The sequence below is a fragment of the Chaetura pelagica genome, unplaced genomic scaffold (genome assembly GCF_000747805.2).
Source record: "Chaetura pelagica isolate M959 unplaced genomic scaffold, ChaPel_1.0 scaffold171, whole genome shotgun sequence".
NCBI lineage: Eukaryota > Metazoa > Chordata > Aves > Apodiformes > Apodidae > Chaetura > Chaetura pelagica.
The window spans coordinates 1,031,807-1,057,171 of NW_009952066.1; the positions used below are offsets into that span (position 1 = coordinate 1,031,807).

General features: G+C 43.2%; 3 protein-coding genes across 3 annotated transcripts in view; 1 reads left to right on the forward strand and 2 right to left on the reverse strand.

Moving 5' to 3' along the window:
* GPR75 (G protein-coupled receptor 75) overlaps window positions 1–867 on the forward strand; it is a 2,000-nt gene extending 1,133 nt beyond the window's left edge. Inside the window, exon 3 of the mRNA XM_010004951.1 lies at window positions 11–867. Within this exon, the coding sequence (XP_010003253.1) occupies window positions 11–867 (857 nt within the window). The remainder of the gene's footprint in view (window positions 1–10) is intronic.
* Window positions 868–4,446: 3,579 nt separating this feature from the next.
* Window positions 4,447–7,071, reverse strand: LOC104394986 (toll-like receptor 2). The gene has a single exon (XM_010004652.1). The coding sequence runs from the start codon at window positions 7,069–7,071 to the stop codon at window positions 4,447–4,449; it is 2,625 nt and encodes an 874-aa protein (XP_010002954.1).
* Window positions 7,072–12,813: 5,742 nt separating this feature from the next.
* The window catches only part of ERLEC1 (endoplasmic reticulum lectin 1), a 14,558-nt gene continuing 2,006 nt past the window's right edge, over window positions 12,814–25,365 (reverse strand). Inside the window, exons 3-15 of the mRNA XM_010004961.1 lie at window positions 24,411–24,515; window positions 23,369–23,449; window positions 22,405–22,482; window positions 22,213–22,276; window positions 20,248–20,288; window positions 18,521–18,744; window positions 16,085–16,214; window positions 15,375–15,536; window positions 14,624–14,683; window positions 14,033–14,157; window positions 13,546–13,623; window positions 13,280–13,355; window positions 12,814–12,899 (exon numbers count right to left, since the gene is read on the reverse strand). Coding sequence (XP_010003263.1) covers window positions 12,828–12,899; window positions 13,280–13,355; window positions 13,546–13,623; window positions 14,033–14,157; window positions 14,624–14,683; window positions 15,375–15,536; window positions 16,085–16,214; window positions 18,521–18,744; window positions 20,248–20,288; window positions 22,213–22,276; window positions 22,405–22,482; window positions 23,369–23,449; window positions 24,411–24,515 — 1,296 coding nt within the window. The 3' untranslated portion in view covers window positions 12,814–12,827. The remainder of the gene's footprint in view (window positions 12,900–13,279; window positions 13,356–13,545; window positions 13,624–14,032; window positions 14,158–14,623; window positions 14,684–15,374; window positions 15,537–16,084; window positions 16,215–18,520; window positions 18,745–20,247; window positions 20,289–22,212; window positions 22,277–22,404; window positions 22,483–23,368; window positions 23,450–24,410; window positions 24,516–25,365) is intronic.

The following is a 25,365-nucleotide window of genomic DNA, read 5'->3' on the forward strand; positions in this document are numbered from 1 at the left end:
GCCTCCAGAGCCGAGACCTTCGGGGGGCCGCCAGCCCCCAGGGGGCCCGCCTTGTACAGGAGCCAGGGCTGCAGCAAGTGTCAGCAGGGCCGGACGCGGGGCTGCCCCGCGCACCTTGCCCAGCCGCCGGCCGCCGCGCCCGGCCGGCCCCACCTGGGCTCCGCCGTCAACCTGTCCGCAGCCAGGGACTCCAGGGCGGTGCTGACGTGCGTCGTCATCGTGCTCTCCGTCTTGGTTTGCTGCTTGCCGCTGGGCATCTCTCTGGTGCAGGACATGCTGTCCAGCAGCAGCGGCTTTGTTCTCTACCAGTTCGAGCTGTGTGGCTTTACCCTGATTTTTTTCAAATCCGGATTAAATCCTTTTATATACTCCCGTAATAGTGCCGGGCTTCGGAGGCGGGTCCTCTGGTGCCTGCAGTATGTAGCCCTTGTCTTTTTCTGCTGCAAGCAGAAGACAAGGCTTCGGGCCATGGGCAAAGGCAGCCTGGAAGTCAACAGGAACAAGTCGTCCCACCACGAGACCAACTCAGCATACATGTTGTCTCCAAAACCTCAGAAAAAGTTTGTGGACCAAGCCTGCGGTCCTAGTCACTCCAAGGAAAGCGCGCTGAGTCCCAAGGCTTCTGTCGGGCACCAGCACTACGCACAGAGCAGCTCAACGCCCATGAACACCCGAATCGAGCCCTACTACAGTATCTATAACAGCAGCCCTTCCCAGGAAGTGAGCACCCCCAACAGCTTGCAGCCCGGCAACGCCGCCTTCGGGTTTGCCAAATGCTACCTTGGCATGCACTGTCACACCGCCAGCGACGTGCTGCGGGACCACGACAGTGCTTCAGCAAAGCAGATCCCAGTGCCCTCGGTGTAACCTGAGGGCAGGGCGCTGATCCAGCTGATCCAGTGGGTCCCCATCTGTCCTGTTCTTAATGGTTACTCTGAACTCGGCGATGCAGGGTTGCTGTACTACTGCCAGTTAAGGAAAGTGCCACTGCTGTTAATATCCAGCTGTTTGCTTTTGAAGCCCATGCTAGGATATTACTTCCACGATGCTTTCTTGAATTTTCGAGGCAAGTCAAAAAGGGTGGTATTTTAGATTTGTATTTGGAATGGTTACATGAGGGTGTTTTGTTACTAAAATTTACCACTGGCCAAGTATAAAAAAACTAAGCTTTATAACTTCCCATCACAAGGCAGACTATCTCAGAATGACTTGAGGCTGCGCCAGAAGTATTACCTCTCACCTTGCCATATTTTCAAGAAGGAAGAATTAGGAGGCTGCTTGGTGTTATGACACTTAAAGTTTAAACTTTTCTCATTGCAGAAGGCTGGAAGAGCTGGTGGTATTTTGTTGTAGCAAGAGTCAGTAACTATGAAGGTCCTTTCTGTTCACAGGGTGAGATCCTGGTTCCGTTGAGGTACATGGCAAAACGTCCATGAACTTCAGCTGAAGTTCAGGATTTCAGTCTTGGATTCCTCAAGCAGGACAAGGCATTTTACAAGCAATGTTGTATGACCACTAGGGAGGGACTTTTGAGAAGTGTTGTGGCACTGTAATAAACCTCTGGAGTGTGTATGTATTAATTTCTGCTGTACCTTTATTTTAAGGATCAGTGATGTTATGTATCCCAAAATAATATATATTTGGAGTACTTTACATCAGATAGAAGTAACTTTGCAATACCCAACTATAGACTTACTTGAGGACCAAGATGAATATTGCAATAGAATAGTACTGATACAGTATTAGTAATGCAGTCACTTCTGCAGTTTTCTAATTGATAAACTGTTACGCAAAGAGTAAAGTTATTTGTGGTTTTGTTTACAACTTGTATAAAAGGGGAAACTGGGGAGATGTGGCTGTGGTGTTCCTGACCAGCAGAACTGACAGCTATTACCTTTTTAAAAAAGAGAATAACCACATAACAAGATGACTACAAGTTTTTGAGGTTTTCTTAAGAAGTCTGATGTCAATTTGATTTAGATTAATAATCTGTCTACTTATGAAGTTCATCTGTTGGTGAGCAGATAACAGAAGTCTTTTTTTATAAATCTGACCATTTGTCTTCTGTTACGTGTTGTGGGAATTCCTTATGAAATGGAGTAATTTGGAGGCATTTAAAATTCCTGACAATTAGCACATTAAGTGGCCAGATCTTCTCAAAATTACAAAAAGCAATTACCTTTCAACTTCTATGGACTTCAGCAGAGCCTTAGTATCTCTGAAATAATTGTGCCACAGACTTTTGGTGCCTCGTTATAGGAAAATGCCACATTTTTAGCAAAATTACAGTGATGGAAAGGTGAGTTGTTATTTTAGGAACAAAAACCATTCACATCATTACTACGTGTGAGTTGTTGTTTGTCTAGGCTGTTTGTTAACTAAACTATTTCCAAGATTTTCCTGGAAGACTTTATTACATCATGAACACTGTTCTTTATTTAACACTGAATTTTAATTAATTTTGAATAATTCAAGTCTGCATTCTTGCAATAAAATGGATGTTGAACAACTTTCTAATACAAATGTAATATTGAAACTTCCATGAGTCTTTTCTCTCTGCCCAGGTATTTTTCTCTATAAACAAATAACATGGTTCTTTCTAAAGTATTTATAAAAGATAACTAACAGATCTACCTTGTTTGTTTTTTCTGTCTTTGCATTTCTCTTTAATACAAAGCATACTAATTTGGAGGGTAGAAATATGTGGTGTCCTGTCCTTTTGTCTCAAACTGTACATGACAGAAGTTTAAATCCCTCACACCTTACTTATAAAAGGAATTTGCATTGAGTATTTACGTGGGAGTAAAGCAAGAATGGGACAGTGTGAGGGCAGAAGCAGGTTTTGTTGCCTTTATGTGATATTAAGACAAAAGAACTGAAGTCCCTTCAAAGCACTTTGTAAAGGGATTTCTGAACTCCGAGGGCTGGGCTTCCCTGCACCATTTTCTCCCATGAGGAAGTGAAGCAGGGCTGCAGAGAGCAACACGAGGTGTGCAAACACTGCTTCATAGATATACCAAGTACAGTACCCAGGAGTTGAATCAGTATTGACAAATTGACTTTAGAATGTCATTTATTATGCACTGATAAATGCTGACAACAGGTTGTTGTCAATTCCTATTTAAAATGGGTTTATATTTAGTATTAGAAAAATGTTTTCATTCATTACAAAAGCTGTCCCTGAACCTTGCTGCAAAGTGGGTTTTTTTCTTTCTACTAGGAAGCAGCATGGAGAGGGTGGTAAGCAGGTACTGCTCCAGCTGGATGTTTCCCTTTTTAGAATACATTGCAGAAGAGATGCTGTATTTGCTGATTTTCATTTTTTAAAAATTTTTTATTTAATCTTTCCACTTTGGGCATCAAATAGGATGGCACTGGTCTTACTTTGTCACAGCAGAACTTGCTCCTTTTCAGAGTATGTGTTTCAAATGTCCTGTCCATTGTGTTTTACATGGACATTCTGTGCTCCTCTGCAGGTAGGTATGTGGGGTTTGCTTATCATACGAGCGAGTCCAGATGGTGCCACACTAAATGACCTGTTCTCACCTGGTGCTTACCTTCCATCACAGTCTGTTGATTTTCCTTGAAGGTGAAAATCAGATCAGCTGAGCTTTTTTTCAAACACAAAATTATTAAGTCGAGCTAAGTAATGACACAGGCTATGCAGAGGTAATACCGAGTTAATTTTAAATGGGTCAGGTGATTGTGTCAAGGGAAACTTTCCTAAACCTAAATAATAATATATAAAACTTTACTCATTCTTCAGAGGTTTATGTAACAGCATTTGACTAAAGCTCATACCAATTATTTAGAAGTGGAGACTGACATGCTCAGCTGGCCTTTTCTTAATTGTCTGGTTATATATGTTAATCTGTAATTATAAAAGTTTTTAGAGTCTGATCTCTTCCACCAGTTACTGAAACCAAATGATGTAGCAGCATGGATTTGCAATTGCATCTCTCACACGGCTACGTTAGGTAGCCACTAATCTTTTCTCAGTAAACCACAGAAAGAAGCTGTTACCTGTGTGCTGTCATGCTGTGTGTTTTTCTTACGCGTGTAAGGTGTGTGCTCCCATCCTGAACCACAGCCTTGCCTTTGAGTGGCATCACTTTGCACTGCAGTAACCTCAAAAAGATAGCTAGGACATGCAGTCTGACTCCAGCTGTTCTTCCTTCCAGGTGACATCCACAGCATTTTAAGAAACAATGGAAATAGCTGAAGCAAATCAAGCACCCAGGAAGAAAAGGCTGTTCATCCACACTCGGGCCTCAGCCCTTGGGATGATGGATTATTTTATCGGACCGTGTTAACACTTGTGCTACAAACCCACTTGGTAACCACTCCTGGGACTGATCTGAGACAGCCTCACTGCAGCAGGTAAACACAGCAATGCTTTTATTTGACCCAGACTTTCTGAGCGCAATCTTTACACGTCCTTGTATCTCATTCCATCTCATACGTACCCTGAGCACATCCATTTTCTGTGTTCACAAGTGTTTCGTTGGTTGTTCTTAGGACGGCTGCCAGCTGGTGCCAGAACATTTTCTGTTTGTGTTCCTCAGGGCTCCACTTTAAGTAGGTTTTTCTTTTCAGCAGTTTCCTGAGTTTGCTGAACTTCTGCGGCACGCTATTGGGTGGGAGGTCTTCCAGCACAATCATGATGAGGGAATCCTGGTTTTCATTCAGGACCCGGTGTTCAGCAAAGTATAGTTCATACTGACACCAGCAGCTGTTTACAAAACTGGGAGAGAGAACAAAAAGGACTTTATGGCTGTTCTCTATGCAGTAAAAAATGTTGCCAAGTATGGGATGCCCTGGCTTGAAATCCCTCTCGTGGTAACATATCTTGAACCCATTGGTTTCCAGTTTTGCCAGTAGATTATTTTTCGTCCAGTTTGCATCTTGTTCACTGTATGAAACGAAGGCATCGAAGGGCTTGTTTTCTGGCCTTTTCTCATACTGCCTTCTCTTGGCCATGCACCAGTACCAGCCCATCCGCACGTACCAGAGCCCGTCGAAGCGCCAGCACAAGCCCGTGAGCACCAGCACCACCAGGAAGGTGACACAAGTCGTGATGGCCATCTGGACACCCAGGGAGCAGCGCAGGAGCGAGAGGTCGCTGCTCTCCACCAGTGAGCCCCTTCTGTCCGGTGGGAAGCTGCACCTGAGATGTCCTCTGCCGTTTATCTGCAGCTGGGGGTTGTGGATGTAGACATTCACAAACCAGTACAAGTCACAGTTACAAAAAAAATGTTTACCGTGGACACTCAGCACACTCAAACTAGTTAACTGGCCAAAAGTGTCCTCCACTATGGTAGTGATGGCATTGTCACTGATGTCTAACTCGATCAGAGAAGCTGGAAGAGAGCCACGTTGCAGAAAGGAGATCTTATTCCCTGATAAATTAAAGTATTTCAGCATTGGAAGAGATTTGCCAAAGTAATCGGGGAGTTCTGAGATCTGGTTGCGACTGCTGTCCAGGTTAGCAAGCGCAGGAAGGTGGCTGGTGGGTTCCAGTCTGGTGATCAGGTTTCCAGAAACATTGAGATGCTGGAGTTTCTCCAAGGCCTCAGTTAACGACAACATGTTCAACTTGTTTTTACTAATATCGCATTTTGTTAAAGCCAATGGGAAATTCTCAGGATGCAAATCTGTAATTTTATTATTTTGAATATTAAATATTGTTAAGTTGGAGACAGATTTAAGACTGGGGGGTATTATTTTAATGTCGCTGTTGCTTATGTCGAGGTGCTGCAGAGAGGCAGGTAAGACAGGAAGCACAGAAATCCGGTTGCTACTGAGATCCAAAAATAATAATTCTTTCATTGTGTCAGCAAACCACTCTGGCAGTTCTACAATGGAGCAGTTGGACAATTTCAGGTGTTTCACTTTCCTGGGAAGGCTCTCAATGGGTGTACCAGCTTCGTTTCTGACAAATGAAATGGCGTTAATATGTATAGTTCCAGGGGGAAGGGTTGGAACAGCATTAGTGGCTTCTGGATGTACAGTATATATGAAGTGATTTCCTTGAACATACATGTGTTGCAAGTTAATCATTTTGTTAGCAAAATTTCGGGGTATTTGACTTATGTTGGTGAAGGACAAATCGATTACCTTGATGCTTGAAGGAAGACACAGCGTATCCAGGCTGTTTATGGGATTGTTGCTAATATTTAAAAACAGCAGCTTGTTGAATGGGAACTTGCAGATGCTCTCAACGTCTAGAATGTTAATTGTTAATTTGTTGTAACTGGCATCAATAGACCACACATTTTTCATGGGCAAAAACAGCACAAACAGCGACAGAAGATCCATTTTCAGGTCACTGTGACTAATGTCAAGCTCCAGAATACTCTCCAGCTGAGCTTGGCAGAGATCCTCATCCAGTTTTAGCATCAGTTCATCCTCAGAGAGTTGGCTGTGGGACAGATCAAGTATCCCATTTATTGGTGCTCCGCAGAAATCAGGCCTTGGCGTGGCTGTTGGAGGAGAGACTGTGACATTTTCCTCTCCTCTTCGAAGAAGATTCTCTGTTCCTCGCCTGAGCCTCCGATGAACTTTTTGCAGGACAGATGGACCTCCTGAGTGTGGCAGCTCCTCAGTGTATGCAGAAGGCTCCAGAGCAACCTCTGAGTTTTTGTCAAAAAACTTGTAAATCAAAGACCCTGAGACTTTGCTAGTGGGCAAGAACTTCAGGTGAGGTGGGAGACCCGATACAAGAAGATTCTTATCGTTGAATGATAAATTCACAGAAACAAGGCTGAGCAGGCTCTCAAACACTCCAGCTTCAATGTCCTTAATCTGATTGTAGGAAAGGTCTAACACTTGCAGCACATCAAAACCTTCAAAGTCTCTCCTGGTTATTTTTTCAATTAGGTTATGTGAGAAGTTGAGAGCTTTTGCTGTGTTCGGAGCCTGTGCTTCTGATACTGAAGAGAGGTTTAAATAGGAGTAGTTATAAAATGGGAGGGCATAGGCTGTAGGTGTTCTCAAAGTTACGAAGCCCCTTGCTCTACTGAATAAGAAAGAAATTAAGTAGAAATGAAGGCTTCCAATAAGGATCCTCATCCTGGAGAAAAGAAATGTAAAATCCATGGTTACTACATGCTCCGTGTTAATGAGTACCCTTTAAAAAAAGATCCCAGTTTAGTTGCAAGTGCAGAAACTGTTTCATTAGTTGTATTTATTAATCTCTTCTTATCTACACTAAAAAATACATCTTGGTTTCTTATTATTTTCAAGAGCCAATGCTAAAAGATGGTGTCTGAGAATGATGAGAAGGAGAGTGCTCATGTTGCGCTCTGTGACCTATTATATCTCCTTTTTGGAGTGCATTTAGCTTGTCAGGATCTGCCAAGAGGTCCGCACGCGGTGCTTACCTCTCACAGAGGAGCAGTGAGCTTGGGCACTGACTTTTCGGGTGAGACACTTGCTCAGTGCTTACTAGTGTTTCCAATAACAAGCAGCCAATCCTCAATTAGAATTTACAAATAAACGGTTTATTGTGGGGAAAAATAAAACAATTTGGGGCAGGAGGTTCAAAAAGGGTGATTAAAATACATAGGAGTTATGAAATATCTTTTAAACACCAAATACCAAGAAACTTATATATGCCTTAATACTTATATATAGGTACACCTTATTTACACACCCAGATTAATTGTCTATGAGGGGAGGAGGAACGAGGGATATGCCCGACGCTTGTCCCGTATAGGGTTGTGGGGTGTGTGCAGGTGAGACAGGAACACCTTAGGGAGAGAATTATGCCCAAAATACAATTCCTTACTTTATTCCCGAGATGCTCTAGGTACTTATATAGTAGCTGTGGGTGACTTCCCCTGCAACCCGGTCTTAGAACCACGGGTGGCAGGAATTAGTCTCACCACAGGTGCTCAGCAGCAGATGGGTTCCTGAGGTGGGTAGCTGCAGGCAATGCAGGCAGGCTGGCAGGAAGAGCTGTGGCAAGACGGGTCTAGATGGAGCGAACCAGAACTAAGCGAGCCGGGACTGCAAAAGCCGGGAGTCGGGCTGCAGCAATGAGCCGGGGACATCAGGCTGGCAGGCACCCCCAAGGCAGGAGCGCGCCGAAAAGCAAGGAGCAGCAGCTTCAGCGTCTCTGGAAAAGCGCGCCCAAAAGCAGCGCGCACGCTGTCTCTTTATAGGTCTCCTTTGCTCCCAATTGGCCAGTTTCGTATTTCTAGGCTTCTCAGCCAATCAGACAGGAACTTTGCCCCACCCTTGCAGCTGTTTTTCCCACCACGGCTCCTCTCTAGCAGCAGCTACCCACTCAGGTCATCCGAGTTGTTGTTTTCTGGCAGAGAAGGCAGCCAGGAGAGGGTTCAGAGCGCCACGTGGAGCAGCCATCTTTAAGCCAGTTATGACTGCTGACCTAAAGGGCATTTTATGTTAGTGTGAGGAAATACCTGGTCCTTCACACCCAGCCAAGTAGTGAGCAGCCTTTGCAACAGCATCTTCCCATTACATCATCTGAAATGGACTCTTGTAATCCCAGCTTGTGGCTCAAGTTTCCTGGCACACAACAACCAGGTAAGTCTGACCCCTCCGAAACCTGCTCAGCCACTTCAGGAAGTGTTCAAGAGTAAAAGCAATGGGGAGCTCCATGTAATTGTGCAGCCATGTATCTTCTTGTGATCCCATCCCCTCAGTGGTTTGCTCTCTGCCAAGAATTTACCAGTGGCCATTTATTTAGGAAGAAGTAAGGAAAACAGTCAGCTTACTTTTTAAGTATAGTTGCAGATGCTTGTATGTGGCAGCCCACACCAGGAGAGGTCAGTGCCTGTGCATTGTTCTTCTCTGGAAACTTCCCATTGCCTGGTAGTGTCCCTGCTCACCTGCTCTACTTCCTCCCCGGGTCTGTCTGTCTCTAGTTTCCTGACACTTCTGCTCCGTATCATGTATTTGTTACATGAAAATACAGGCGCAGACCCTCCAGTGAGCAGCCTGGTGTTACCATTGTCCCCTCTGCTGCCCACCATACTTGGGCCATAAAGTTTAACTGAAAAGGAAGGACTCAAGCAACTTCCCAGCTGTGTCCCCTGGACTCTCCACTGCCAGCAGGTCCCAACCAGACTCATACCCACCCCTCACACTTTGCACCGAGCAGGAGTTGCCTGGAGCCTGGAGCTGCTGCACCACAGGGGTAAGCAAGCCCTTGGGGCATTAGAAGTGTTGCAGATTTAAGGCAGCAAAACAGCTAACAGCTCCCTTGTACTCCTAGCAACCCTCCCCATCCCTCTTTGCCCCCTCTTACCTGCTCTCCTCGGTGCTGCTCCCTCACCAGTACCTCCTGTCGGTGCCTCCTGCTGCCGCCTTTTGTAGCAGGAGGGTTTTGTATCACGCCCTCTTACATGTGAATATGAGGTCTTGTGTGCTGGAAGTGCTCCTACAACGTCAGCAGTTGTATCTTTTGCTTGGGGGGGAAAAGTCACAGGAGGTTTTATCACTGTAGAGCTGCTTTGAAATAGGTGCTCCTGGTTTGCGACTCATTCGATTCAGGATGCCAACAGAAGGGAAGTCAACAGATTGCACAAAGTGTAGCACTGTGTAATCTGCTCCACTTTTTCTGCTGGTGATGGGTTTTTTTCCACTCTTTGGTAATTGTCAGTGATTGGAAACTCTTGTGGGCAGCTCAGAGGCTCCCCACTCCAGTTCTGGGGGGCTGGAAAACCCCAAGGCTGTTAGTGCTCCCTGTCTAGTCTGACCAGGCACATTCCTGCCCTGGCAGGTTCTGGGGATTGCCCTGGAGTCATCCATTCTTCAGACACATCCTGACTTGCTTTACTAGAAGAGACAAGAAATTAAGAACATTTTGGACATGTCACAAGAGATTCTTGCTCCTGCTTTCAACCTGAGATAACCCCCATAGACAGCCATTTCTCCCTGAGAAATCTTCCTTCCTCCAGCTAAATGCAGCTGTGCTGCTCTTGAAACCCAGCCTGGAGTTGCCTCCTTGGGAATATGGAGTGGCTGTATCCCAGCACTCAGCCCATCAAACCCCATCCCTTTGGCTGGCTGTAACAGTCAATTATCTTGGAAGTGACCAAGTCAAAGAGAGTATTTTTTGGTACAAAAATAACCATTCTACCAACATGCCATGCTGGCATTATTCTAACATTGGTTTGATCCAGCACACATTCTGTGTATTCATTTATTCTCCTTTATTTTTGGAAGGTAATCTCTTGTTCTGGGAATTGTGGAGGAAGAGCAGCACACAAGAAAGGTCTGAGTGAGTGAGCAGGGAAAGTTCACACAAGGTGGCTGAGAGCAGGACCAAGGCAGGGTCCTGGTTCCCCACAAGGACTTAATAAAGAGATTTCATCCCTAAAACAGGCCATGTTCCATTTGTTTCCTGTCTCACTGCAGGGAATAGGGTGGGGGTTTTTGTGCCAGAAAAGTGATTTTTAAGGGAGGAGAGATGAACCTGTGTAAGATCTGCTCAAATCCAGAGAGGATGAGCACCAGCTCTCAAGCAACCAGACCTCAAAGGAGCTTCTCTTACTGAGGTGGGCTTACTTGGGTGATGGGTGAAAATTTTAAGTTGTGTCTGAGTAGCTGTACAAATAAGGTATTTATGACCAGGAAATGCACTTGTCTGCCTCTGCACAGGGAGACTGATAATACCCCACGTTTCTTTACCACTGGAGAAAATCTTTTTGAGAGTGATTGTCTTGTTTCACCCCTTCAGCTAAGGACTGTCTCACCTTGCACGAGGAGCCCTTGATTCCTCTCAGCCATGCAGATGCCTTGCATAAATATTTTCTCTTTTTTTTGATCTGCTCTGGCAGTTAATTAATAACTTTTGAGTTTATATGACAATTCAAAATTAGGTCTAAAATGAATCTCTATTGTTAGAAATCTGGCAGCTGCTGTATTTGAGCATATTTCACTTTTCCAAATCCACTTTCCTTTGATGTAATCTCCTTTTACTAATTGCAGATTATGTCACTACCATCACTGCACATTTGCTGCATGCCGTTCATGTGATTTTCAGTGTTGCTGCTTCTTAGCTGTGCATCGAAACAACTGGACTTCTCAGGCTGAGGAGCAAACCTGCCTAATGGCTCAGGGGAAAATCTGAGCAGAGCACCATGGAAACCTACAGCCCCCCCAGTTCTACTTCATGCTTTCCACATATCAGAAGAGGCTTGTTTTCCCCCATTTTTTGGTATGACAAGTTCCTGCACCCCCAGGCTCATCTGGGAGAGGGTTGAAACAGCAAGTTCTTCTCAATTGCACATTTCTTTTAGACTCAAAGGTGGTAAAACATACAATTATGCTGGACTTCATTATTTCTATCATTATCAACTCATGGCCTGTCGTACCCCCTGGGTTTCGGCATTCATCTTCCCTGCTCCTCTTACTCCTGCCTCAGGGTCTCTCAAATCAGCTGTTGGCTGGGGAGAGATGGGAGAAGGTGGAAAAGTGTTGTCTTTCTCTCTGTGGGTTTGTGTGCCTGGGGTGTGGGGAAGGAACATCTGTAAGCACGTTGCTTCCTGTGCCAGGGGAAGCACAGGCTGAGGAACGGGGCACCATGTGCAGCTTTCCTGGGCGTGGCAGTGTGGTTTGCTAATGAAACGGCAAAAGCTGGTGCTGTGGGCATGCTGAGGTGCTGTGGCTGCTTAGTCAGTGAGGTTGTGCTTTCCTGGTGCTCCTGGGGACTTCCGTCCTCTGCAGACAAGTGGAATTCTTTACATTCTGCAAAGTAACTATTCTTATCTTTTCCTTAGATCTAATCATCACCACTGAGGGGTTTAGCGTGGTGTGGTTTCTCTTCCCTTGGATGCTGACGAAGTCTGACACCATCCCTGCCCACACAGCCTGTGTTACACACTGGGGCACATTCAGTGACACCAAGGCTGGGGCCTGAGTAGTCAGACCAGTGCCAAGCCAGTGCCTTTCCCAACAGCAGCCTCAATTAAAAATAAAACTACCACGAGGGATTGCACAATTCCATCAGAAACAAAGATATGACCAGGAACAATGCCTCTAAATTTAGATGCCATGTCATCCTGCTGCTGCTGTTTTGATTTTCTCTGAGACAACGATGGTTCTGTTGCGCCAGTTGAGCAGTTTAACTTGGTATCTGGGGTAGCATTCAACTGGTCAAATGCCAAATGGCTGGTGGATTTCCATCAGACAAAAATAAGAGGTTCCTGTATCTTACACAAGAGGCTTAGAAAAGAGGAAACTTAGTGGGCTTACTGTCACCACTGTACATAATGCACTGCTGCAGAACAAAACACAGCCCAGCTTGTGCCCCTCCTGGCACACATCATCACAGACCTTACCTACAGCTCTGGAGGACCCTGTGGTGGTGACACAGCTCCAGGTGACCATACCAAGGTGACATTTGTCTTGGGACACAGTAAGTTATGGCAGTACAATAACTGTTAGTGCTGCAGTGGTTGCTGAAGGCTCCAAAGCAAGAAGTGTTGGTCCACTTTCTCATTCTGTTGGCAGCTGAACTCCTCACTTGAAGCTAGGCCTTGTTTATTTTGCCTTTTTAAAGTAGATAATTTAGACCTTAATGATGACAGCGATGACTGTAGAACGTGTCATACACAAGCCAAGCAGGAAGTGCAAGACAAAATTTTAATCATTAGAAGTTTATCAATAACCTCTTATATACACATAGTTATACACAGAGTGGTTCAGGAGTCCCTCATCTTACAGAATTCTGCTGGTGAGGCCTCTTGGCTAGAAGCTTCTCTCCACTGTTGTCCCCTCGTGGCTGGGCTGCAAGTGTGGCAGAGGCCAGTGGGGCTGCTGACAGGTATGGCTTGTGTCACAGGCTGTGCTGGACTTTAGCTGGGCACGGAGAGGAGCCCGTGTTCATCTGCTGTATCCAGAATTTTGCAGATGACTGGAGACTCCACCTGGAACACAAGAGCAAAACATCAAAGACTATGAAATTGAAATGACTGATAAACTTTTACAAGAGAATGCAACAGAGGCTGAGATTAATAATAAGATTGCAAGAGGCACAGTACTCAGCTGTCACTTTGTAAATTTACTAAGTGCTTTTTGCTTTTGGGGTTGAACTCTATAGCATATTAGCAGTGTGACCAGTGTAATTAGGCATGACCCACCTTTACCTAAGCAAATGCAACCAAACAAGAAGCCATACTTGTTGAACAGCTCTGTATTTGGGCTAAATCTGTTGTGAAGAGTCACTGGAAGGAAGGGGGTATTTTAAACAGATGTCCTCTATGAGGTAGCACCTGATCTGAGGGGATTCAAGCACATCTTTACATACCCCAAGGATGTATTGGCAAGAGTGAGGCTCTAACATGTATATGGTCACAGCATGGGGGGAATCCGATTCTTTACATCTGAAAATAAGAGAAACGTTGCAGCGTTAGGCATGTCATAAGCACAGGACTAAAACATGTCTTTCATGAGTGTCTCCAGAGATTTTACTAAGCTAAAAGCCATCAGTTCCCATGCTTTCTGAAGGCAAGAGCCTTTCCCCTCTGGCACAGGGAGTAGAGATGCTAAAATCAAGTGAAAAAGTTCACTTACTTCAATTTCACAGTCACCTGCCTTGGCTTGTCTGTCAGGTCACAAATGTCTCCATTTCCATAGAAATGAGACACCATCCTGCCACAAAAGATGGGAAAGTTGGGAAATGTGAAACAATTCTTAAGCAAGCATCTAGCTTGTGTGACACAAAATCTCATCATTCTTCAAATACTGAACTCCAATATAGAAAAGAAAGTAGTAATGTGCTGCATTTCAGTTACTGCAAATAGTTGTTTACTACTGCAAGATTCTCTCTGCACCCGATGCAAAGGGCTCAGCTACCTTTTCTGATGTTGTCTGTTGATTAGAGGGGGCAAAATAAATACATCTACACACCCTGCTCTTGGCAGTTTATCATATCTATTTGTAAACTGACTAGTCAGGCACTGCAGTAGTGGGCCCTGGCATTTATTGCTCTCCATCTCAAGTGTGAGCCCAGTTTGGGAAGAGAGAGCTGGAGTGGCAGTGCTGGTGGTGGTGCCCGTACCGGACGGTCTGTGTGCCATCTTCCCGAAGGTAAAAGGTTCTCGCAGCGTTCTTCCTGGACCATTCAATGTGCTCCTCCCTGCTCCAGGTACCCACAACCACAGAAGTCTTGCCAGTTTCCTTATCCTAAAAAAGGAAAAGCTGGTAACTACACCTTGTATGACACGATTAGCAGCGAGGATATTTTAATGATGAACATCATGAAGTATCATTTCTAGAGCAGGACTGCTGCTGTCAGTATAACATCATCTTGCATTTGGGACAAACTGTGACTGATCTTCTACTCCAGCCTCTTCAGAACAGCCACCCAAGCTGTGTGAGCTGATGGAAGTGTTTCACTGTGTGTTTTTTTCAGCTTTGATTATTACTGTGTTCTGCCTGACATTGTCACTATATCAACCTGAGCAGCTCAGGGAGGATTTATTCTCCGAAGTCGAACTTCTTACAACCAAGATGTTGATCAGCCAAGAAAAGGACGCTGTTTTTTTGTTGGGGGTTTTTTGTTGTTTTTTGTTTTTTTTTTCAAATCAGATTCTTAACCTTTTCCCCCCACAGCCATCTAGTGGCAGAACACTGAACTGTTTAAACGTACCTCATGATACTGATGAACGTATTTGCCGTAGCAGAATTCGTACTTCCACCAACCAACACCCTATGGGGAGGTATAATCTCAGCATTAACACAAAACAAAACAAACCAACCACCCCTAAAGGACCATATCCGTTTCCCTCCAGCCCCTCACCCACTGGCTATTTTAGCTGTAACACTCCATACCCACTCCATACCCATTGGTCATGAATGTTCATTCAAGGTTTGTGTTAAAGAGGAAACCTCTTATTAGAATAATACACACAGACAAGGGAATTCTATCTGTTCCACAATGAATTTAAGCAGAGAGGATCTAATTTTTTATGTAGACTCTTGGAAGAACCACATAGGGCTAAACTTCTTAAACTATCCATACACCCCCTATCCATGTTTTAAAAAAATGTTTTCCTCTTTCAAAGGCAAGGAGAATTTCAGCTGTCTTTCCTCTGCTGGCTGTTCTCTCAATAAGTTTTATCAGATTGTTGTTGTTGTTCTCATTAACAAAATTATCACTGAACAATTCTCATGATCTACTTTCACTTCACCATCTGCTTGAATAAATTGAATTTCAACAGAAAGGTTAAAGATCCCTTTCTGGCCCAGAATTTGGTATATAAGCCCTCCCTATAGCAACGCAGGGAAAGGCATTTATGAGAGCACAGTTATCTGAGTTCATGGAAAAACTAAACAAGTGCATAAACCATTACGTGCAATTAAGGAGTAGGGTTTTTATTCAGCATAGTTTTATTCCTCACCCCATGGAAGCAGTAGGAACCACTAAGAAATTCCTTTATAAGTTGGTCATCAGTCAGTTTGGAGATGTGGGTGGTTCCCACAGTTAATAGCTGATGGCTTCCAACAGCAAGAGGCTTATGAATGGAAGAAAATTTCTCTTCCTTTGTTGGCTGCATTTCTTCCTGAAATTAAAAGTATATGCAAATAGACCCATTTAGATTTTATACGTGTCTGCGCAGTTTTATGAATTACATGAAATTACTTAATACTAAGTGACATAAACTGCGGGAAGAACTATGAAAACATTTTGTCATTGTTTTCTCTGTCTTCAGAATAGCTGAAAAAAGATTGCAAGTCCAAGACTTAACATATTTGTAACCTGTAGGCTATGAAGGCTCCAGAAGTTTAAAATTAGTAGCCCAAACTCACTTGTTTTTGTTTTCTTCCCAGATTAAGGTAAAGTACAGAATCACTTAGGTTGGAAAAGACCTTCAAGATCATCAAGTCCAACCATTAACTCTACTCTACCAAGACCAGCATTAAGCCATTAAGCACCACACCTAGATGACTTTTAAACACATGCAGGGACAGTGATTCAACCACCTCCATGGGCAGCATGTTCCAATGATCATACAAAGTTAGGTAAGAGAACTTATTCCAAGGAACCAAAAGTTGTCTTTGTTATGTGGAAAAATAAATATTTTTCAATTTAAAATGAAACAAATCCTACCTCCTTAACCCTTCTAAAAGGCACCTTCATCATTTCTTGCTGTTTCTCCAGCTGCTCCAGATTATGGGGTTTAAGTGGGGATCCCGGCAGAGACTGGCAGAAGATGTCATTCACAGGGGAAGCCCTGAACCTGCCCAAGCAATCAGCAATACATCATTTATTACACCTTAAAGACTTCCTTCTTTATTACTGTACGTTTCTGACTAAGCTGGGCTGAGTGTGTTTTTATCTTCTTGCACTTGCACCATCTCAGCCAAAGCTACCCTGTTCTTACAAGTCACATAAATGCGCTCTTTGCCCAGTGTAGTTCCACTCCTAAGGCTGCTGGACAACCAGCAACACAATCTCACCCCTCCTCATTGAAAGGGAGAAGGTGAATATTCAAAAGCAAACTACATTGGATGGGCACTGTGGAGGTAGCATCAATGTAGCTCCACAAAACTCTCTCAGAAGCTGGGAAATGGCAAAGGTTAAATGTGACTGATGCAGTTCCTATATAATTAATGATACATTATTCTGTTATCTGGCATGTATGGCTTTTCGTACTGATATATGCCATTATTTCTTTATCACTCTCTTAATGAGATATGTCTGCAAAAAGCAGCTTATTTCAGGAAAATAAAAGCAAAAAGGTGAACGGGAGTAACATAGCTTTCTCCTTAGCTTACACAAATCAAGACTTCATTAAAACACCACGTAAGCCTTAAAGAAAACAGTAAAGGAAAGTGCACATCAACATGAAACTCATACTGACAAATGAAGCATCTGTTCAATTCTCATTGCTCATCTCACAGAAAAGCTCCTCTTTAGAGGAAGATTTTTTTACAAAACAAATGTGCAGATACTTTGGCAGCAGGGTGGCTTTTTGTGATGTTCTCTTAGGAAGAGTAAGTAACACAAGGCAGTAGCTGTATTATCATTACCACTGTAGTTAGAAGCATCTGAAAACATCTCCTAAATAGTCCCTGCACTTGTGATTAAGTCAGCCCTGTACCAAAGAAGCCAGGCTGTAGCTGCATTTTACTTAAACAATATTAAAACTAGTAGTTAGAGGAGACAAATACTATTTTTCACTGCCTTCCTCCCTGTTCCAAATCCCCACATTTTAAAAAGTCACATTGTACCCAAATAAGAAGGACAGCTAGCACTAATGGATATACTTTTGCTATTATTGGGTAAGAAAATGGGTGCAGTCCTCAGTGCTGCTTCAGGAACACACAACAGGAAAAGTGCACTCAGCTTAGATTAAGTTTGTTTGTTGTTATCTCTGCTGACACTGAGCAGCATTTCCATCTGCTATCTCCACCTACCTTTATTTACTAAGATGATGTAAGTGGGAGAACAAAGATCCTGTGTGCTTATTTTAAGTAGTTCCTGCTAGTGGCCAGGAAGCTTCCATGCCTTCCCTTTTGAAGGAGATAGCAGCTCAAGATCGTATTCTTACCAAATGATGGAACAATTTGCCTGGGCACTTTCTATTTTTCTATTGATACAGAGGCTTAAAAAGACTCCAGTAGTAAACAGATAATGGTGCAATAGATGAGTGCAACAGATAACATAGTATTATCAAACCCATCCACATGAGAAAATTTCTAATTGATAATAAATCTTAGCAAGAGTGTAACTTATTTACTCCAACTGGCAAGTGTTTATGCACTGCATGATTGAGGATTTTGTCCTTTAGACTTGTTGCCTATTTCAGAACAGTGGTTCAATACTAATTTGTTGTGATGTATGCATATAAGGGAAATTCAGAACTCCTGTAAATTACTTCCCCTCCCAGCTGTATGGTTATATTCACTTGGCAATTCTGTTTACACCCTTGAAAGGTCAAAAATCTGTGCTACTGAGACTGGGTATCCCTTAGATGTGTGATACAATTCAGGGAGGAGGGGAAAAAAAAATATCCTAAACTTGGTATTTTGAAGGTAACACTGAAATTGTGAATTCTTCATATGCAAATGACTTCTGCAGCAGAAGGTAAGGCAATAAAGGAGGACAGAGATAGACAGGAGCTCCTTAAATTGGGAGTACTACTAAAGTAGCTGTTAAGGTTAAAGCTGAAGACCAGACTCTTGTTTTCTGAGATCAGAGAAACTGAAGTCTGTATGCACACACAATACACGTGTGCAATCTGCAGTCTTTGAATACCATTAAGATAATCCCCTAAAATCATAAAATTAGAGGAGACAGGATGTTCTCACTCTGCCTGCAGCCTTAATGACCTCATCTGTATCAATCGCTAGAGACTTACAAAATGCAAATACCGTGCAACTTAACAGGAAAACTTCAGACTTGGCAAAACTGCACTTGCCAAAGGAAGTACCTACAGGTGTCACAGCTCTGCACCAGAAACCACAGCTGGATACAGGACTTAGAGAAACACACCCACGCATGGAACTGATGGCAATTTGAGCCAGCATTTGAGTACTGTACCTGTATTTAGGATGGCTGCACAACAGAGGTGTCAGTATAACCACTTCATATTCACAGGTTGTAACTTCTGCTACTGAAAGAATCTCATGTTTAGCTTCTGGATGGCAGATGTACATCACTGTACTTGACCTGGGTAGGTTTTGTCTCAAGCTGCAAGGTGTGCCATTTCCCATTTCTACAGGATAGTATGGAGTCATCTGACCCTCTATATTTTTTGTAGGTATCTAGGTAAAAAAAGTAAAAGTTAAGAATCACAGTAAAGCCCCTTTGACTCTTCTGAAACAAAAAATATTACACTGTGCAGAGCCAACACTGCTGGACTAAACTAGCCCCTGTGTAGTTACTTGGTGTTTCGGCAATATCCAAGCGTGTTCTGGTTTACTACCTTCAGGACAGCACTGTGCAAATACACTGAGGAAATGCACTGAGCCATGCAAACTGGGACTACAAAAGCAGCTGGTTTCTCTACCCAGACTGCCTTATGTTTCAGTTCTGAGCAAGCCTGGCAGCTGGGTGCTGTGGGCTGGAAGAGCCCTGAGCCAGCTGCATTCACCCTGCAGTCTGGGAGAGAGGGCGATGTGAATGGCTCTGCCAGACACAGCTCAGCTCTGGCCAGGCACATTACTTCAGTGGCAGGCCATAAGGAACATAAAAACACCCCCACCAAGTCACCCAATCCCTGCACTACACCTCTTTGTGCTCCCAGCCCGGGGTGCTCCTTTTCCAGAGTATCCCATGCCACCTGTTAAAATGGCTGACAAAGTGAATGATATATACAAAATCCCATTTTTGTACATACTTTAAGTAAGCTCTCTTCAGACTTGCTCCTTCCTATGTTTCAACCAGCTTCCAATTTAAGAAATTAATTCTCCAGACTGGTTAAAGTCCCTCTCCTGGCTTTTATCCTGGAAGCAGCTCAAGATCCTGGCTACCAGTAGTTGTGTTTGTGCAAAAGCCGTGCTGGAACCCAAAAAACAGACCTTTGTCTACCTGTGTTTCTTGAGCTACTAAAGGTTTTTAGTGCACAACAAACCAGGCTCTGTGCTAAAAGGCAGTGGTGCGGTCTCTGGTCTGGACATTTCATTTCAAAATTAAAATAGAGGAAAAGTGGGAATAAGGTAGGTGCACTTCTGTCCACAGGCCAAATCTGCTGTTGCTAATTCCAGACATGCTTCAGGGACTTCCATTGTTTTGCTATAAGGTTAGTAACTCTGAATTGAGTTTTCGTGCCTAAACAACAGAAAATTTCTGTAACAGAAAAGGGAATCAGAGTTTTATAGGATGGGCCATCAAGTCAGCTGAGAAATCTTGGAGGGGTTTTGTGCTGTGGGATTTTGTTAAGCGTTTTTCCCTGCCCAAAATGGATGCAAATGTTATTTAGGGAATTGGATTCTCTGAAGTACCTGGAAAAATAACTGTCACTAGACCATAAAGTGACTTCATGGTTACGTGTGTTGTTTTCATAGAAGACAAGCATATAATTAATCTCATTTAAGTTTAAGATTAGCATAACTTTAGTAAGTAGAAGGGCAAGAAATGTACCTAGCCAAGCTAAAGAAGCTTTCTGAGTTGGGGACTGATAATCAAAACCAAGAAGAGTACAGCTCAGGTATAGAGTTTCATTTCTTGATGCTCATTTTGATAGGGAGCTAATTACATCATCTTATCATATATAAATTGCTTCCACTACTGATGGCAAAAGTTAAAAATATGTATTTTTCACTTGCCTCTTTTGCACTCTCTTTTGGATTTTCCTTCTCTTCTTGATCTAGGGAATAATTAAGAATGAGTTAAGCATAAAGTCTGTGAGCTTGAAATAAAATTAAATTATATACAGAGAACTTTGTATGTTTTGTGTATTTGCTAGTACTTTGTGTGCACAGTGCAAAGAGTCAAGTTCATGAACTTGCAGGTGCAGAAGAGGAAAGAAAGGAAATAAACAGTGACCTAGGGTCCAGAGCAAACAAAGCAAAAGAGGAGTTACCATAATCTTAAAACAATTTTGGAGTTTGTAGGACAGGCCAAACCCAGCACCACAGGGAAGCCAGTCAGGGCAGAAGAACATGTCACTACTGCTGTTCTTCCAGGGGTGGCTAACTACTCGTTTTGAAGTGAATTACAGCTGGGATGGTAAACAGGCAAGTACTGCAGGACACCCAGTAGCCAGCCCCAGAAGGCACACCTGCAGAAAGGCACGAGGTGAGAGTGGACATGTCACGGGGCAGAGGCTGCAGGCAGGCAGGGCCAAGAGCTGCCCCTCACCTTCCAAACTGCTGCCAAAGACAGTCTGGACTCTGTTCATTACTAGGTGAGCAAAAAGCAACCCCGCTTTCCTGTCACCCATTCAGCTGTTCCAAGTTTACTGTGTAACACTTGTGGATTCAGCTAACAACCGTTTGAGAAACCACCTATGTGATTTTTTTTAAGAGAATTAGCATGAATCACTGAACAGGAAGCACAGAAAGAACAGTTTGCCACCCAAGGTGAAAGGACAGAGGGGTGGCATCCTAAAAGACTCAGTTGTGATGACCTGAAGTATCATCACACGTTAACTTCAGCATTTAGCCCCACAAAAGGATTAAATTAAACGTTTTGTTTTCTGTACAGCAGCACCTTGGGATGCTGGGCCTCTCTGCACAGGATTAACGCCCGAACAGACAAGGGCTGTAACTCACTGATAAGGAAATGCCAAACAACACGGTTTCTGAAGCCGTGTTCCTTTTCAGGACCAAGATACTTAGCTGAGGGTAAGAATTCAAAGGAAGGGGATTAACAGCGCTACATCCCCTCCAAGACCGAGATGTTCAAATTAATCACTTTTGGAAAGAGGAAAAATGGTGCTCACCTTTTATATACTAGCCTAGAATTAAAAACAAAAAAATCCACAAACATAAACAAACAAACAAACAAAACCCCCAACCAAACAACTACAACTGTTTTTTTCTACTGTTTCTATCAGCTCTAATGAATTAACTCTTAGTCTGTGGATTTTTTGAGTTCTTTGGAACAATATAATGCCAAAGTGCCCACCTAGGGAAGCAGATTTTGGCAGGATCAACCATAAAGTTTCCAGCATCTACAATAATTTATGGCAAAAAAAAAAATTCAGTGCTCAGAAAATTAGTTAGAAATTTTAAGTTTCAGTTTGAGTTTAGTACCTAATTTCCACCCAAGTCTTGCTTTGAACACTTCAGTATTTCTGAAGATGTCTGCCAGGATCCCTAAAGATGACACTCAAACAGCTCCCAGGATCAAATCTACCTGCAAAGGGTGGAAGTGTTTGGGTTTGCAGACTACATTTTATTATAGAATAGCAGAGGCCAAGACATGCTACACACTGCCCTCTGCTCACAGTTTGAAAGATGCTTCTTCCCACCCAGAGGTGACAACGCTGTCAAAGTCTGGTCTGGCAAAGATTGTCTCTATTTCTTATACTAAGTATTTTCTTCTGCTGACACTAATTAATTATGGCAGATTAATCACTCAGTTAGACAGTATGGCAAAGTTGACAGGATGGATGCAAGGTAAGGTGCTGAAAAGGGATTAATTGAAAATAATATAACTTGTAAAAAATAATTACAAAATTATTTCATACTGGGAATCAGTTTTCTACATCCTATTTCTCAGACAGTAATAATTAAAAAGCAAAAAATTAAACTAGCATCAGCAAAATAATATAATTGAAGACAAACCTGGTTCTGATAATGGGTTCTTCATCATCATATTCCCCAGATAGTATTCTTGGATGTTAATTTTCTACAATCAAGAGAAATTAAAACAAATTTCTTTTTCAAGCGTGCAGGAATTCAAGACGTCTGCAGGAATTAAGCCCATACGTGCCAGTAGAAAAGGAGGTTGAGAGTACCGAGTTGTAAGAAGCCTACCTGTCCCGTTTCCTTCTCCTCGTGATACTGACGGATGTGTTTTCCATGGCAGACCTCATAAGTCCAGTAAGATTCAATCTTAAAAAAAAAAAAGTATGTTAAAAAAAAAATTTAAATGTTTAGATACCTTACCCCCATTTTCCCCCCCCCAAAAAAGCACCTAAATTTTGGCTTTGCAGCAACGAAACACAGCCCAAGCAGGTGGGCTTGGGCACCCTCAAAAACAACAGCACGGACTCAGCGTTCCCCAAGCATTTTGATGACATTCCAAATAAACACAAAGGGGAAAGCCTCCTTAAATTTCACACAGATGAAACACAGGGAAAAAAAAATTAAATAAGATGTAAAGACTAAAGTTGCCTTCAAAACACTGGGGCTGAGCTGTAGTGACTCAGCACAGGCTGGTTTGGCACCTGCCATACGGGCTGTTCGCCCCCTGTGCTTGACTCACTCTGCCTTCCCGGAGGACTCATGTGGGCTGCTATGCAGGTACAACCCTTGGCCACATCTGCCCTCTCTGGGGCTTAGGACCACCTGGCTGGGTGTTAGGCCTGTCCTTGTAACGCAAGAAAGATCCAAGTCTTTGAACTGGGATGACAGCTGAAAAACTGGAAATCAGAATATCTAGCCATATGCTTTGGTCTTCTAACACTTTCTGATAAATGCTTTTCATGAGACTGCCAAACATTGTGGCTTGGCTCCTGGAAGTAAATATTTTAAATCTACAGTTTTAAATTCTACTGTAGCAGCCAATCTATTGGAATCCTGAGATGTCAAATTATATAGAATTTTACTGGCGATATGAAGACACAGCCATAAGGTTGTGAAAAACTTTGTTTAGACTGAATTAGAACCTGAAGTCTGAGACATATTTATCCAAACAGTTTACCACACTAAAACTTGAGATGGACAATTTGATTGTTATTTGATTGGTATTTAAATTATCAACACGGAAGTAACATACTCTATATGAACAGCTACTTTGCTTAAAAAGAGGTTCCAGCAATTCTCCTGGAGTAGGACCTTTATAGTCCTTTTCTTCTTCCTAGAACAGAAGGATATTTCATTATATTAAAAAAAAATCTGTTTGGTATTAATTTGCAACAGTTAAAAAAAAAATAATCTTATTGAGAATTAAAAGATACAAAACCTCATTAATTCCTGCCCTGAAGGAACTGTGTGATGATTAGAAGAAAAAGATAATTTAGTTTAGCAAGAAGGGGCAAATGAAAGTCACAAATAAAGTAGTCAAAACAGAAAAGTTTCTGTGGTTTAAAAAATACACAGGTGGCAAAAGAGTAGAAACTCTCAACTTGCTCATGTCCAGAGTGGCAGCTTGGGGTGTGAACAGAAAAACAGCATGAACAGTCTTTGCATTTGTTAGTCAGTGCTGATGCTGATGCTGTACTGGTGCAGTACAACTGAAACATCACTCAGCTTGTACATCATTAAAAAAAAATAATTTAAAAAATTGAAAAATTATATGTAATACTGTGGAAATTATTTCTACTTAATTTTTACACATTCAGATGTCTTTTTTACTTAAAAGAACAGATGAGAGAGAATAAAGCTTATATTACTGGTGGTAGGAGCACTACTGGAATGGCATTTTCAGATACAGCAGTTATAACAGCATTGTTAACAGCCTTTACTGGCCTAGAGAATGACAGTATTACTCAAAATATAAGAATCTCCCAATCAGTGACAGACCTAGCAATAAACTGAACATTATACCAATTGCTTGTTGCCAAATAAGAACTTAAAAATTCCTCAGACTGGCCCCACTTAGCATAGAGCTAGTAGGTACTACAGAGTGAAGGCATCTCCTACAAACTGTGAAGTTGTGTTCTACAGATTATTTTCCTTGTACAGGCAAAAAAAAAGTCTTTATTTGGGAAAAAAAAAAAAAAAGAAGTAACTGAACACATACCATAAAGACTTTTGTAAAAGAAACTGTAAGAACTGTCTGCAGTTTATAATTACAAAAAAGAGTTGACGGAACTTACCTCATTGCCACTAGCTACCAGTGGAAGTATACATTTATATTTTTCTTTATCCACTGTGGTCATTATAATGTAGTTATCCTCTTTGTACAGGACACCAGTTGTAGGCTAAAGAAAGCAGACAACCTATGGATTAGTCAGGTGTTTTTTTTAATGCTGCTCATTAGAAATATTCCTGAATTTATAAGTGGTGCAGTCAATGGCAGGTGGTCCAGTATATTTCCTGGGTCTTAATTCTACCAAAAGACTGTGCTTTAGTGTCTGAGCTTCCTAGCATTTGCTTGCCTTCTTCCTTGCTTCAATTCTTCTCCCTCCAGCCACACTGCTGCTCTCCCCCACTCATCTCACACACATCCTTCCAGTCCTTACGGAAGACCTTTATTAAACAAACACACCCACCCCGCGACCATTACATTTTGCAGCCAGCCGTTCCCACGCTGACTTTCAGGAGAGACTCCCCTGGGATCTTCCCAGCTGCCAGACTTACCCATGGCCTAATCTCACCCTGTACCTGCTCAGTGTTTCAGGGCAGGCTGTGCTGGGAACGCCCCAGGCTGAGCAGGTGCTGCGGCACGAGGGCTTCACAGCCAACGGCCAAGCGCGAGGGGCTCCGAGGCCCGGACCTCGCTGCTCCTACTGCCGGAGCTCACGGACTGCTCTGCGTTGGAGGGGACCCTGAAGATCACCCGGCTCTGGCCCCCCTGCCCAGGCAGGGACACCTCCCACCCAGACCAGGCTGATTCAAGCCTCCTCCCACTGGATCTCGGAACACTTGCAGGGATGAGAGCAGCCCGGGCCAGTGACCTCCCAACGGTCAGATCCGCCCAGCTCCCCGAGCGAGGGAGGCTCCGCAGGAGCCAGACACCCCCTCACCCCCTCCCAAGAGCTCACACTCCTCTCACACACTGCCCACCCCCACACACACCCGCAGCCCCCTCCCCCCACACACACCCACCTC